The sequence below is a fragment of the Phocoena sinus genome, chromosome 10, assembly GCF_008692025.1.
Source record: "Phocoena sinus isolate mPhoSin1 chromosome 10, mPhoSin1.pri, whole genome shotgun sequence".
In the NCBI taxonomy this organism is placed as follows: domain Eukaryota; kingdom Metazoa; phylum Chordata; class Mammalia; order Artiodactyla; family Phocoenidae; genus Phocoena; species Phocoena sinus.
In genome coordinates, this window is record NC_045772.1 from 86,011,404 (window position 1) to 86,026,418 (window position 15,015).

Genomic DNA, 15,015 nt, shown 5'->3' on the forward strand with positions numbered 1-15,015 from the left:
CTGTGAAACTAGGAGAGGTCCCACCACAAAGAAACATGAAGGAGGGAAAGGAGATTCCCATCCCAACAAGGTGGAATCATTTTTTGCTCAGGAGGATGGGGCTTTATAGGTTCCAAACTAATCCAGCAATAAAAACTGTGTAAATAGAAGTACCGTGTCATAGCTACTGATGAAAGCTATTGGCGTATATTCAAATCCCATCACATAAAAATATAGAATAAGTAACAGGAAAACAGGGGAGACTAGTGTAGAATTCCAATCTTATTGAGATACTGAGACAACCTAAACTTTCCTGAGCTCCGTACTGCTCTCCAGTTCAGTTTTTGTTTCTTGGACATAGATTTAGCCTTGCCTTAGAGCGACATTGTACCAAGTATGCTAAAAGATTTACTAAAACCACATTAATAAAAACCCAAGCCTGTAAAATAGGATTGAAGGTCAGAAAGATTATTCAAGAATAAACTGCAATAATCTTATTTCACAGTATTTCCTGATACGTATCTATTCAACAAGCTTTACAGATGGACTCACAGCTATATCAAATATGTATTGTGCTTAGAGACATTATTAATCAATTTATCCATACCTTTATTAATTATTCACTTTATTCTTAGATGTCAAGAAAAAGCCAGTTTCTCTTTTTCTAGACATCAAAGACAATTACAGTCTTTGGAGAAATTAAAAGAAGGCATTCTCTTTCCATATAATACATTTATTCTTTAATGGCACATTGGTTACTTGTGGGATGTTTCCTATTCTATGGCTCCTGTAAATGTTCAAATAGGATATCAGGTCCTAGAGGACAGAGACCACAGATTAGATGGTGAAGTGTCCCACATTCAGGAGTGAGTCATTTCAGAATACAAAAGCATTCATCTGTTCACAGTTTTAAGTTTATGCCTTCATTCCCACAGCTGTTTGGCATGTCATTTCCTTCTGAGAAATTACAGGTCAATGGTATTTATTGGAATAGGAAAAGTAAGCAGATTGTAGAGTCAAAAAAACACCGGTTGACTCCCAGTTTTGCCAATAACCTCTGATAGGAGCTCAGACAAAATTTTGAAACTCTTGCGCCTCTCTTTTGAAATTAATGAGGAGAGTGATAGCTGTTGTGCAGGTATTACCAGGCTTGGGTTAAGTTATGCATTTAAAGCACCCAACACAGTGCCTGCCACACCAGAAGTTCTGGGCATATGCTCGTTCCCTTATTTTAGGGCTAAAAAACCCAAAATGCAACATCATGAGAATCAAGACATTTAACAGAAGAATGTAAATAATCTATTTGTGCAAATCCATGTAAATTAGCTGTAAGAAATAGAATAAACCCAAACGAAATCCTCATTAACTTTCCAACCTGAAATTTTAAAGGATATTAGCTCACATTTATGTTATTTTTTTAACCACAGAAAAGCACAGTGATATCAATAGCAATTGCTCTATATTTTAGATGACTGATGTCATGAAAATATTCTATGTGTGGATTTTTAAATTGTTAATTGACAAATCTTGATTGAATGCCATATTTAAATTAAAATTTCTGAAAAAGCCTCAAGACAGTGGGTGTAATTTTTTTGTCAATCATAAATAAGTATTCTTTTTATCTCAAGATATTCAAAGCACTCTTTTTCATAGTTTAAGGTCCATCTGTCACATGGTTTATTTTATCTTTGATAGTTGATCTGTTGTGTTTTCTAATCCTTCATTAGATGCATAAAAGTGACGTCACCGTGGTGGTGTTTTTCATTATGCCTGCCAAGACAAATAATTTCAACGTGGAAACCCTGAAAGGCCAGGCAGTGCGAAAACAGCTGTGGTAACCTCACATCTTGTACATGTTCTCAAGCAATAGACCTAAAGGGATTTTTTTAAGTGCATGATTTCTGATCTATTTCCTTAACCTGTTTTTTTTTCCATTAAGATTATTATAGCACACATACTACTTGGTTCTCTTCTCTTTGGGCTACTAAATGTCAGATTATGTCATGCCTATAAAACTGTGTTAATATAGAAACATTGGAATGAGCTACCATGGAAGGATAAGGCCTCTATAGCTATTTTAAAGATGGGTTGAATTTAAAACAAAATTTTATTATGGAAATGTTAAAACATATGCCAAAGTAATGAGATTAGTGTAATGCTCCCCTACCTGCCCACAGCCCAGATTCAACAATTATCAGCGTATTCCCGATATTACATCAATACCTCCATCCACTCCCCTTTCCTTCCCCCCACCCTCTCCTGATTATCATCAAGCAAAAAAATGTTACGTTCTCTGCACTGGTCAGGGTGTTCAGCTGCCTCAGCTCTGGAGGTTTTAACTCAGGCTAAACTGGCCAATCGGAAAAGAACAGAAGAGGTGATACAAAAGGGACCTGTAATTTCAAAGTCTGCACTGACAGAACAACAGCCGTGTCATGGCAAAGAAAGACTTAAAATGGTGACATTGTTTAAGTTGTGAATCTTTCGGCTCATGCAGGGACACTGCGCATTCTGTGAAGGAAAAGTTTGGAAAGAAACTGTATGATGCATTATTAAGGTAGGTGCTTGGAACGCTGAACACTTCAAACGTTTAGGGCTTCACTATTCAGACTTAACCATTTAGACATTGTATTTATTTTGTTCCAACTATAAAGGAATTAATAGCCTTTGAAGATGTTTTACAGATTTTGTTTCATCCTTCATCTGACAAATATTTGTAAACAGTTTGCACAAATGAGAACATATTTATATATACAGATAGGTTCTAGTTCAATGGAAATCTGATTAAGGGTTAATATGTCAGTCTGAAGCTGAGGGAGATTTCATGAGGTTTTTAAAAATTATTTATTTATTTATGTTTGGCTGCATTGGGTCTTCGTTGCTGAGTCAGGGCTTTCTCTAGTTGCGGCGAGCGGGGGCTACTCTTCTTTGTGGTGCACGGGCTTCTCATTGCGGTGGCCTCTCTTGTTGCGGAGCACGGGCTCTAGGCGCGTGGGCTTCAGTAGTTGCGGCACACGAGCTTAGTTGCTCTGCGGTATGTGGATCTTCCCAGACCAGGGCTCGAACCCGTGTCCCCTGCATTTGCAGGCGGATTCTTAAACACACAGCCACCAGGGAAGTCCTTCATGAGATTTTAAGTCAAAATATATATTGACTTCATGTATATTAAATATATATTTACTTATATATTAGATTAACATATATTTATTAATTAACATATTAATGTTAACGAACACATTTACTTAATAAGTAATATATAGTGTTTAAACAAATAATAAATAAAATATATAAAATGTATAAGTAAAATAAAATCTAAATAAAAAATCAAATTAAAATGTATTATAAAATAATAATATGTACAAAATATATGGATTTTGTTACAATACGAAGAGAAAGCTGTGCTGTCTCCTGATACATGGTGGCAGTTGTGCATCATTTCTTGTTACTGGTAAAAATATCAACTTATAGGTGGACAAGTTATGGCCACTGTAGAACACAGTACGTAGGGGTGGGCAAAATACAATGAGAATGTCCTCCTGATCATCAACATGAATGCTTTAAAAATTAATCATCAACATGAATGCTTTAAAAATTAATTTCAATTTTCTTTTATGCTAGCAAAGGTGTTCTTTTATCAAACTTCCTCAAACTTTAGGAATTTGTGAGCTTCATCAGGAACATTTGTTTACTTAACATTTCTTTTTAAATTGCTTGAAACGGTGTCTAACACATAGGAAGCACTCAATTAGTGCCAGCTGTTTTCATTTTTATTATTAAAACTGTTTTCCCCACAGAGGAGAAATTCCTGACATGAACAATATTTTGGATCGAGACGATCTGACAATTATGAAAAGAGCCATCTTTTCAACTCAGGTAATAAAGGAAAAAGTGCCCATCACTTCCCATAGTTGTTAAAGTCCATTTAGATCAATATCTTAATGCATTGGACTGGGCTGATTTGGGAAATTTTTAAACGTGAGAGCTAGAAAAGTCATTCTTAGGTATTTACCTAAATGACACCTTTGTAAGTTCTCTTTCTTCAGTGTATTTTCAGTGCTCCTTCAAAAAAATCTCATGGAACTTGTCTTTGTATCTATTTAAAAAATTCATTTGGAACCAATATGTCCAATTGAAAAACGATGTATATTGCAATGACACCAAAAATATCTCCTAAAGTTTTCAAAAAGCATAGAATTTGGAGTCACTATAGAGAAAAGGTGAATGTTTCTCAGTCGAGTGGAATTATTATTAAAAAGGAAAGATAAATGTGTTAGGCTTGTACGGGAATCTTGTCAATAACAGCGAGGCATCACAGTACAGCCCCCTAGTGGGAACCAGCAGAGTAGCTCGTCTGGAGTCAAGCTTCCAGGACGCTTACTCCAAATAAGTCCCAGGAACGCTCAAGAAGTCTAGGCTTTTCATAGAGTGGCTGCAGGTGGAAAACACAAGTACCGTGTGTTCACAGTATGGGAAGGAAGTTCTTTACCCTGTTATCCTCCTCTCAGTGGCATGAAAGACTTTAGTGGCATCTCAGGCCAGAAGGCATAAAGGCTGGATATCACGTCACCCATGACTTATTGTTGAAATTAGTCACACTTGTTAATTCTTTTCAACAAACTGGCATTTTCTTCTCTCTGTTCCTTCAGCGGCAATCTTTGCCCCCGGTGACGACTCACAACATGATTGATGACTCCACCGATCCCATCCTCAGCACCATTAGAAGGATCGGGCTTTTCAACAGCCGTACAGACAGAGTCAAGGTACAACTAATTGTTTATGTGGGGCACTTCAAAATCATACAGAATAGATGTTTGAGAATGTATTAGAAGCATCCCCTTTTGGTTGTAATGTCTATCAGAAATATTGTAAATATTAGTTTGTTTCCTGTCTTGAGCAATTAAAGAATGACTATTTTGGTATCATTCTTAAAAAATGAAGACTATTTATGGCTTTGAGTGGTAATTTAGCTTTCACTTTCATTGTACAATACTGTCAGTAAGCATCAGGAAAAGGCCTCATTTTTAATGAAACACATATAGTCTAAGAATTGCTTTAATTAATGAATCTCTGAGATTAACATGAACTGTCTTTGTTTCTTCTTGATAAAGTTCAACTTAAAAGCAGAGTTATGAGAAGCTTCCAGTTTCAGAGAATGTAGCTAATGATGGTTTTATGTAATTTTCTACTGACCGATTCATTCTTTTGACTCTTGGGTTTCTATGATGACGAGGGACAGGGTTAGGTACATGAATAAGACTTGGTTTCTGCCACCGTGGAGCTTAATCTCTGTGATGTTTACTGAGGGCGTGTCATGTTCTAGGCATGGTGCTAGGCATGGGAGACATGGGTGAACGTGGCAATAGACAATTGCTTATCCTTACTCACTTCCATTCACCAGCATTCAAGATCAAGTTGTCACAAGCTTTTACCAATCTTTTCAAAGGGAAAGGTCTCACTGTCCCTTCTTTCTTTCTCCTTTAGCAGATCGTATGAGTCCCTTCATACTGGCCTCGAGTATAGATTTTGACCCATTCTTACTTCTTTTCCTTCAGATTCTAAGGGTTTTTCTGGGACCTTATTTCCTCCCACATTCTGAGGAAATGTGCCCTGTTTACCCTTCTTCATACTGTAGGCTTACTAGCTCCTTCCCTTGCTGTCTACAAATATTTCTTAAATTTTTCCACATGAAAAAACAAACTTTGCCTTAACCCTGTCTCCTCTTGATGTTTCTAAATGTTTTTCTACTCTTCTCTGCAAAGTTTCTTGGGAAAATATAGTCTATTCTTAAATGTATTTCTCATCCTGCACTCACTCGTTAATGTAGGTATGAGTGGATATAATGGAGACAAATTAAGAACCTACTGCAACAGTACAGGTGAGGGATGCTGAGGGCCTCTTCCAAAGGCCTTATCAGAAATGCTGGAGAGAATGGAATGATGGGAGAAATGGTTGCCTGCAGAACAGACCATATTTCAGTGACCAGTGGACACTGAGAGTGAGAAAGAGGGAGAAGGCAAGGCTTCAGTATGTAACCCATACTTTCTAAAAACAAAGGAAAGCCTTCAAAAGAAGTTGGTTTGAGGGTCATGTCGCGAATGGAGTTCAGTTTTTGATAGATTGAGTTATGTGTGAGATATTCAAGTTGAGATGCTTAATACGTACTTAGAAATCATAGGTCTGGGGTTTATAAGGACAGTTGTGAGGGGAGCTATTGGCATGTGGGCAGTAGTGGAGACCAAGGAATGATGACCCTGCCATGCTAGAAGACCAGGTGGAATGAATGAAGAAAAGTGTTGACCCAAGGAAACCTCAAGAGTTAAGAGGGGGACTTCCCTGGTAGCGCAGTGGTTAAGAATCCGCCTGCCAATGCAGGGGACACGAGTTTGATCCCACGTGCTGCGGGGCAACTAAGCCCATGTGCCACAACCACTGAGCCTGCTCTCTAGAGCCTGCGAGCCACAACTACTGAAGCCCTTGCGCCTAGGGCCCGTGCTCCGCAACAAGAGAAGCCACTGCCATGAGAAGCCCAGGCACCACAACGAAGAGTAGCCCCCGCTCGCTGCAACTAGAGAAAGTCCGCGTGCAGCAACGAAGACCCAAACACAGCCAAAAATAAATAAAATTAAAGAAAAAAGAGTTAAGAGGGGATTAAAAAATGAAAGTTCAGGAAAAGAAAGGGAAATAAATACAGATTGATGTTTATAAAAGTGTGATAACAGTGAGGCAATTTCCTAGGAATGGACGAGTAACTTATTTCCTAAACATATTAAACACTTTCATACCTCTGTGTACTTGCTGATATTACTTTCTCCTTCTGAAATAACCTTATCTCTGTTATTTTAACAATTCTTTTGGGATCCAACCTAAAAGTCTTCTCTTCCTTACACTTTTCCTCAATATACATTTGTCTACTCCAGACAGAACAATTGTTGCCTTACCTGTATTCTCAAGACACTTTCTATCTTCTGCAATTTTAGGAATTACCACATTGAATTCTATATATTTTAATTTATGTGTCCCTTTCGCCAGAGACTGTGGGTTCTTCGAGGCAGTGATCATGTCTCACCTATTTTCTAAGATTTTTTCCTCTGGGAAGCAGACACGGAGACAGGAGTGGATATGAAAACACTTATTGGCAGAAACGCTTGTGAAGGGTAAAGAGGTTGAAAGCAAGAACAGGGAGGGAGGTGCAGCCAGACACAAGGAAGAGAGAGCAAAAAGGAAGGATGAGATAGGAAGAGCCTAAGATTGCAGCCCAGTTTTTAAAAAGTCTCAGCCTTATTATCTTTTTTTTTTTGGCAGAAAGAAAAGTCAACTGTAATTAACAAAACACTAGAATTCATAATAATTAGCAACTACACAAAAAATGTACGCACATAACCACACTATATATAGTGACTCATAAAGGGGAAAAGCAATGGTCCAAAACCACCTAATATGGCTTGTCAGTTAATGGAAGGAAACACACACACACCCCACATGTGCAGTTTTCAACAGTACAAAAACAGTTTTCAACAAACTACTTTGTAGTTCACTCAAACTACAGCTAACACAATTTCAGAATTATTACACAGTGCTTCCTTTCTTTTTTCTTAAGATTTTTTTTTTGCTGTGGGTCATTTTTAGAGTCTTTATTGAATTTGTTACAATATTGCTTCTGCTTTTTATGCTTTGGTTTTTTGGCCGTGCGGCATGCGGGATCGTAGCTCCCCAACCAGGGATTGAACCCGCACCGCCTGCATTGGAAAGCGAAGTCTTAACCACTGGACCGCCAGGGAAGTCCCTACAGTGCTTCCTTTCTTAATACTAAAGATTCTTATTTGGGTGTGTGCGTGTTTTGGTTTACTGTTGACTTATTTTAAGTACCTTAGTGTTCTTACATACATTTTCCTTTACTGAACAACCTTTTCTTTGTGCTTCATCTTCATGTGTCCTTTCCACCTACCAGAAGTTTCAGGTTGCAGGCAGATGGGTGCCTTACTCTGTGAACAGTTCAATGCAACGGTTTGAATAGGGATTTCCATTAATAGGGATAGGGATTCCCCAAGTAAAAGTTGCCCATTAAGGGAATCACCCAGTGGGCAGAAATGGGTTGGCGCTAGTACCCATCCCTGCTGGTCTTACAGGCTAGGAGCAGCCGCTGTGATGGATGCACAGGTGAGGCACTTAGGGCCGTCAGTCAAGATCCCCAGGCCAGGATCTCTTGAAGGAGATCCGAGTGGCAAGTTCAGGGCTGCCATACACATCTATAAAGGTGTGTGAAGTCCTTTACGACTGTACTCACACTGCCTGGTTTTAAGTCTCTGCCACTTATTCAATGTGTAAGTTTACTTAATCTACCTGTACCACAGCCTTCTCTGTAAAGTGGTGATCATATAACCCCACTCATAGAATTGTTGGGAGGATTAAAAAAACCATAGGTACCATGTTTAACACAGTCCTTGGCACAGAGTAAATGCATAATAAATGTTAGCTTTTATTAGTACTAGTCCAGTCCCTGGCACATCATACACCATTTATTTTTAGGAGTGTGAACGGAGTTTGATTAGAGTAGAAGACAGAGGATTGATTTTTACCTGCAGGGTTTGATAAAATGTTTTATAAAAGAGATGATATGTCAGCTACATCTTGATAGATGAGCACAAGTTCATCAGCAAACAGAGGGGTGGGCTCACCAGGCCAAAGAAGCAGATGAAAAGGCACAGAAATATAAAAAAGTCCATGACTTATGTAGAGTGAATGGAGAAAAACGTTGGTCTCATACAAATTGTGTTTATGCAGTTAAACTCACGAGCACTTTCAGATATTCACTGATTAATATCATAAAGCAAACACACACAAAAGAAATAAAAGAATAGCCCCTTTCTAACAATATACACTCAAAAGCACTGAGATAGACTTTGGTCGATTCAGAATTAGGTATTTCATTTTATTAATAGCATCCTTTAAAAGCTTGACAGTAATTCAGGGCCTGTGTTAATATAAGTACCTATTTGATCATCTGCGTATTTATAGATGGCTATAGAGTGGTTCTTAACTCTCCGACTGGATTGACAAGTGTTTTATATGAATGTGACCATTTGATTCAGGTTTAAACTTGAATTTATCATCCATCCTGCCTCAGTTGCAAGGTATAGTTAGAAAAGTCTAGACGGCAGATTTCGGGTCTGGACACTGTGCAACCATGCTGTGAAAGTAAACTAAATTCCTGGGACCTTACTTCCCTCCCAGGATAAATACAGTCCGACAAGTTTTTGTTTATTTGTTTTATCCCCACTGATCCAGGTACTGCTGTGAACCAGGTGCTCTGCTGGGGGGCTTTGCATACAGGATCTCATTTAATCCTCCCTGTAACCTTGGGCTGACCTCTGGCATCCTTTCCTCTGCCCTGAGCTTCTGCCATTGGCTGTTCTAGGACCCAGGGCAGCTGTTTTATTATTTTAGTCGTGCTGTCATTCTCTTTGGCTGGGAACAAAACGAATGAGCCATGATGTTTTCATGTTCCAAAATGGGCTTTGGAGAGTACAAATTTTCCTAAGTTTGGAAATGCCTTTTAAATCCCCCTTTGCTGATATATTTACCAACAGAGTACAATGGGCTTCTGACTTGATGGTTGCCCAGACTCCGTCAACCGTCTATGTCTTTGGTCTCTTTTCCTAGTGCAATATTTTATATGTAATAGGAATTAAAATTATGTTTTGTGGAGGAAAATATTTTATCCATTTTTGCTTTACCAATTTGTGATTCTTGTGATTGAATAAACCATCATTTGTAGGTACTGGTTTTGGACATTTTTACCATTTTATTCCTTCTTGAGTTTAACATGTTTGCTATTTATGGATCTGCTGAGATATAACCAATGCTTCTAAAGTCTTAGCTTCCTTATTTCTAAAATTAGGACAATGAGAATGTATACAGTCCCCATCACACAATGTTGCGAAGATTAAATCAGGTAATATGCATGAAAGTGACTTATATAAAGTATTAGACAACTGTTGCTGTCTAATACTTTTGTTGTTGTTGTTAAAAAAAAGTTTCTTTTTCCTCTTCCTTTTCCTCTCCCTGTTTCTCTTTCTCCTTCCCAAACAGTTCAGTTCTAAAGCCATTAGGTGGGTCAGCACAAGGTAGGCGTCTACACTGGAAGTGGGGGCATGCTGGGGTAGTCCATAGAAAGGAGTCAGAGCCCAGGCAAGGTGGGGAAGGTCCACGCACTGGGGAGAGACACTCACAGCAGGTGTCAGAGCCAGAGTGGAGTGAGAGAGAGACTGTGGAGAGATTAGTTAAGTGGAGGGGTATTGTCTGAGTCTGTTCCAGCTGCTATAGCAAAATACCACAGACTGGTTGTCTTCTAAACAACAGACATTTATTTCTCACAGTTCTAGGGGCTGGGAAGTCCAAGATCAAGTTGCCAGCCTGGTCATGCTCTGGTGAGGGCCCTCTTCCTGGTTCATAGATGGCAGCTTCTCACTATGCCCTCACATGGTTGAAGGGGCCAGAGAATTTCCTGGAGCCTCTTTCATAAGAGCACTAATCCCATTCATGAGGGCTCCATCCTCGTGACCTAAGTACCTCTTGAAGGCCCCACCTCCAAATACCATCCGTCTTTGGGGGTTTATGATTTCAGTATATGAACTTTGGAGGGAACACAACATTCAGATCATATCAGGGATTGACCCAATAAGTATTAAAGATAATGAAACTAAGTATAGATGTGTGTGTGTGTGTGTGTGTGTGTGTGTGTGTGTGTGTGTGTGTGTTGTATATTGTGTCTCTCTGACTGCTGAGAGGACCTGTAACAACCCAATAACAATGAGCACATCTAACACCCAGGTCTTTATATCATTCTACACTAAAAGGAACCAGGACTCACTGAAGAAATTGTTACTTCTAGGGCTGTGGCAGGAAAAGTAAAAGATGAGTCTAGAACTTCTTCTTGTGTCAAAAAATCAAAGAAATGCTCAAAGAATGATGGAGATCTGTCAAAAGTTTACAGAAACCAGTTTGAAGGGGCTCCCACTGGCCAAATTAGGCACAATTTAAGTATCAAAATAAATAAAGATAGCAATGAATTAGAATGCATTGAATAACACAAGGAACCATGAATCCAATACAAGTTTATTGAAGAATGGGATATTTATATAGTTTCAAAATAACTCCCCCTCAAATACTTACTATTAACAAAGGAGAAACAGAAGATTTTACAGTGGAGAAGCCAAAAAGACATGACTTTAATCAAGAGATCAAAGTAAACATCAGAAGTAATGAATAAAGTGTAAATCCCTTGCCATCTGATGCAATGCAGTGAGAAGAACAGAGTAACACCTCTGTGCTATATCTACCAAAGATGCATAACTTACTCTAACCATGAGGAAGCAAAGGACAAGCCCAAACTGAAGATCAAATTTCAAAATAACTAGACTGTAGTCTTCAAAAGTGTTAAGATCATGAAAGCCCAAGAAAGTCCTCAAACTCTTCCAAACTAAAGGAGACTAGAGAGAAGTGACAACTAAATGTGACATGTGACTGTGAACTGGGTTGTTTGGTTTAAAGGGACAGTATTTGAACCACTGGAGAAAGTTGAATGGGATTTAAGGATTAGATGGTAGTGATGTATCAATGTTAATTTTCTGATTTTGATGCTTATAGTGTGGTTATGTAAGAGAATGCTCTTTTTTAAATTGAAGTATAGTTAATTTACAATGTTGTGTTAGTTGCATCTGTATAGCAAAGTGATTCAGTTCTCTCTCTCTCTCTCTCTCTCTCTATATATATATATATATATATCTTTTTGGATTCTTTTCTATTATAGGTTATTACAAGATATTGAGTCTAGTTCCCTGTGCTATACAGGGAACTTGTATTTTATCTATTTATCTATCTATCCTTGTTGTTTATCTATTTTCTATATAGTAGTGTGTATATATTAATCCAAAACTCCTAATTTATCTTTCTTCCCCCCACCACTATCTCCTTTGGTAACCATAAATTTGCTTTCTATGTCTATGAGTCTATTTCTATTTTGTAAATAAGGTCATTTGTATCATGCTTTTAGATTCCACACATAAGTGATATCATGTTTGTCTTTATCTGACTTACTTCACTTAATATGATAATCTCTAGTTCCATTCATGTTGCTGCAAATGGCATTATTTCATTCTTTTTTATGGTTGAGTAATATTCCATTATATGTGAGTGTGTATGTACCTATATATTAATATATATATGGTATGTATATATATATATCTTCTTTATCCATTCACCTGTTGATGGACATTTAGGTTGCTTCCATGTCTTGTCTATTGTAAATAGTGCTGCTATGAACATTGGGGTGCTTTTCAAATTATCTTTTCAAATTAGAGTTTTCTGCAGATGTATGCCCAGGGGAATTGCATGATCATATAGTAACTCTGTTTTTAGTTTTTTAAGGGAGAATGTTCTTGTTTGTAGAAAATACATGTTAAGTATTTGTGGATGATGGGCATCCAGTCAGCAACTTATACACAAATGGTTCTTGAAAAAATATTAATTCTCTTCACATTGTACTTGCAACTTTTCTGTAAATTTGGGATTTTTTCAAATTATATATATATATATATACATGTATTTATATATAGTTATATATATAATTCATATAAAATTAAATTTTAATAGAATTTTTAAAATATATAATTTATACATAAACATATATATAATTCTCCTATTTCCCCATTTTATGAAAGTTCTCACCAAACCAGTTTTCTGTTATCTGTCAGCCTCCCCCCATAGCTAAGTAAGTTATTAAAAATAATTTCTAATAAATTTTTAAAGTCAGATTTTAAAGTACTGGGATAATAATATAATTTATACATTATAATTATATTATAATTTATAATTCATCATTTTAATAAATAGGAGATATAGAACTCATTCATCTAGGTGACCAGTTAAGTAGCTAATCTATTCACAACTTTCCAAGTATAGCTGGCTGTATCTGGGCTCCACCTTTGCAGAAAATTACAGGCTATGCATTCCAAGAAAGGACTCATACCAGTGCATGAGAGCCAATTGCTGCATTTTCAGAAATGCTGTAGGCCAGTTTTAAACACAACCATTGTGTAAAATTAAATTACATAAACTTAAAAAAATCAATTATGCTAAAAAGAAAGGTAATGCTCAAAACTCATTGCATCCTAGTTGTTTACTGCATTTTCCTATTACCTATGCTCATGAGGTTGTTTATGACTATCGTACTCACATGGTGGAAATATTCTATAAGGAGGTACTGCTGCCCTTCCCATCTCCAGTTCAGTGACATCACATTGGTAGCTTGCAGTTAGCCCTTAGTTCCATTTCACTTGGCTAACTTATGCCTGGGGCATATAAGGGTAGCTCCCCTTTTTCCTGCTCAAGGTGGGAATAAATTGAGAAACAAGACAAGGGCCAGCAGTCAGAGAACCAAGTAAAATCTTTGTTGTCAGTAAAGTCTGGGTTGGAGGAGTTTAGCATGAGAACAAAAATGGATACAATAACTCCCTATCCTCTAATCTAGGCCTGGGAACCTGAGGGAAAGTTAGTACTCAGAATAGATATTTACAGAGAATGGAGAGAGGAGAAAAAAACACCCGGACATTTTCCTTTTTCTTTTTTCTTATCTCTCTCTTTCTTTCCCCAGAATCTAGAACGCAAGGATTCTATAGTATTGAAATATTGAAATAACAAAACTGTAGCAGATTTTTTGCTTTAATTTCTTCTTTCTTTTCTCTGTTTTCTCATTAGAATTTTTCTTTTTCAGGTGATTTTGCACCCAGAGTTCCTATCCTCCACCAGCCCCTTGTTACCCATGGATTATGAAGAGTTTGTCCGAGGTTGTCATCTTGGAGTATTTCCATCATACTATGAACCCTGGGGTTATACTCCAGGTATGTGACATGTATAGATTGTGAAGTGTTTTAGATTTTATTAGTATATTATTTTATGCACATATATGTAATATTTGATATGTCATTTCTAAATGATATGTCATTTAAAACTACAAAACCAAAACCTTAGTAGAAATGGTTGGATCTATCCCAGGGGTCCATTTTAAGTTTTGTAGCTCCTGACCTAAGAGTAAGGACATAATACATAATCTTTTATGTAAGTATAGGAGATTGTGGTTGGGCATATTTTAGGTAGTATCTGAATTGTTGCCTCATTGCATTCCAAAGAAAAAGAATGTTTTATAAAGATTATATCTTCACTAGTCCTACCCATTAATATGAAGGCGAAATTAACTGCAAGGAGGTTAATATGAGAAACAATTTTTGTTTCTAAAATTGTTCTAAAATTTATTTCAGAATTCTTTTTTTTAATGAAAGGATATATGTATCTTTTAATTAGATAACACATTCATATGGTTTTAGACACAAATAGTATAAAGAGATGAACAGTGGGAAGTCATCTTCACACCCTTGTCTTTCAAAAATGAGGTACTTTTAACATAGAATGCCAGTTCAGTGGTAGGTATTATGCCCAATGACATAGTTCAGTTCAGACCCTCCACCTGCCCCCCTTTCTGTTTGGATGGTGGATTCTCAGATCCACTATCTATTTTTCTTTTCTGGTCCCTACTAGCATGGTTGCCATTAGCATCAAGAGCCATCAATTTGTATTTGTACTGAAATGCCTAATTAGAAAAGAAACAAGTACTTTAAATATATGCCAATGCAAAGAAGACAATGATGGCTTTTCTATCTTCTTGGTAAACAGCGATTTTCCTCCCAGTATAGATATAATTCCATTTATAATTGTAAAAGAAAAGGCTCAGAAAACATATTTATTTATAATGAATACATTTTGCCTTCTTCATCTCAATGTCATTATAGGCCAAGTAAAGGGCAGCAGCAGTCAGGGTTAGAGAGGTCATAGACTGAATTATGAAGAAGATTTTTTTCTAATCTTTACATGTTGATCCCAGAATTTTAGTGTGGAATTTAAAATTCTGTATAAGTAGGATACTATAATCTTTACAATAGGAGTGACATGAAGGCTCTTCATCTTTTGACATAGGTCCTATTC

At 37.1% G+C, this 15,015-nt stretch overlaps 1 protein-coding gene across 1 annotated transcript in view; it reads left to right on the forward strand.

Annotated features, from left to right (window-relative positions):
• The window catches only part of GYS2 (glycogen synthase 2), a 59,681-nt gene that overhangs the window by 37,285 nt on the left and 7,381 nt on the right, over nucleotides 1–15,015 (forward strand). The window contains exons 8-12 of the mRNA XM_032645803.1: nucleotides 1,707–1,813; nucleotides 2,477–2,536; nucleotides 3,774–3,852; nucleotides 4,626–4,739; nucleotides 13,751–13,877. Of these exons, the coding sequence (XP_032501694.1) occupies nucleotides 1,707–1,813; nucleotides 2,477–2,536; nucleotides 3,774–3,852; nucleotides 4,626–4,739; nucleotides 13,751–13,877 (487 nt within the window). The remainder of the gene's footprint in view (nucleotides 1–1,706; nucleotides 1,814–2,476; nucleotides 2,537–3,773; nucleotides 3,853–4,625; nucleotides 4,740–13,750; nucleotides 13,878–15,015) is intronic.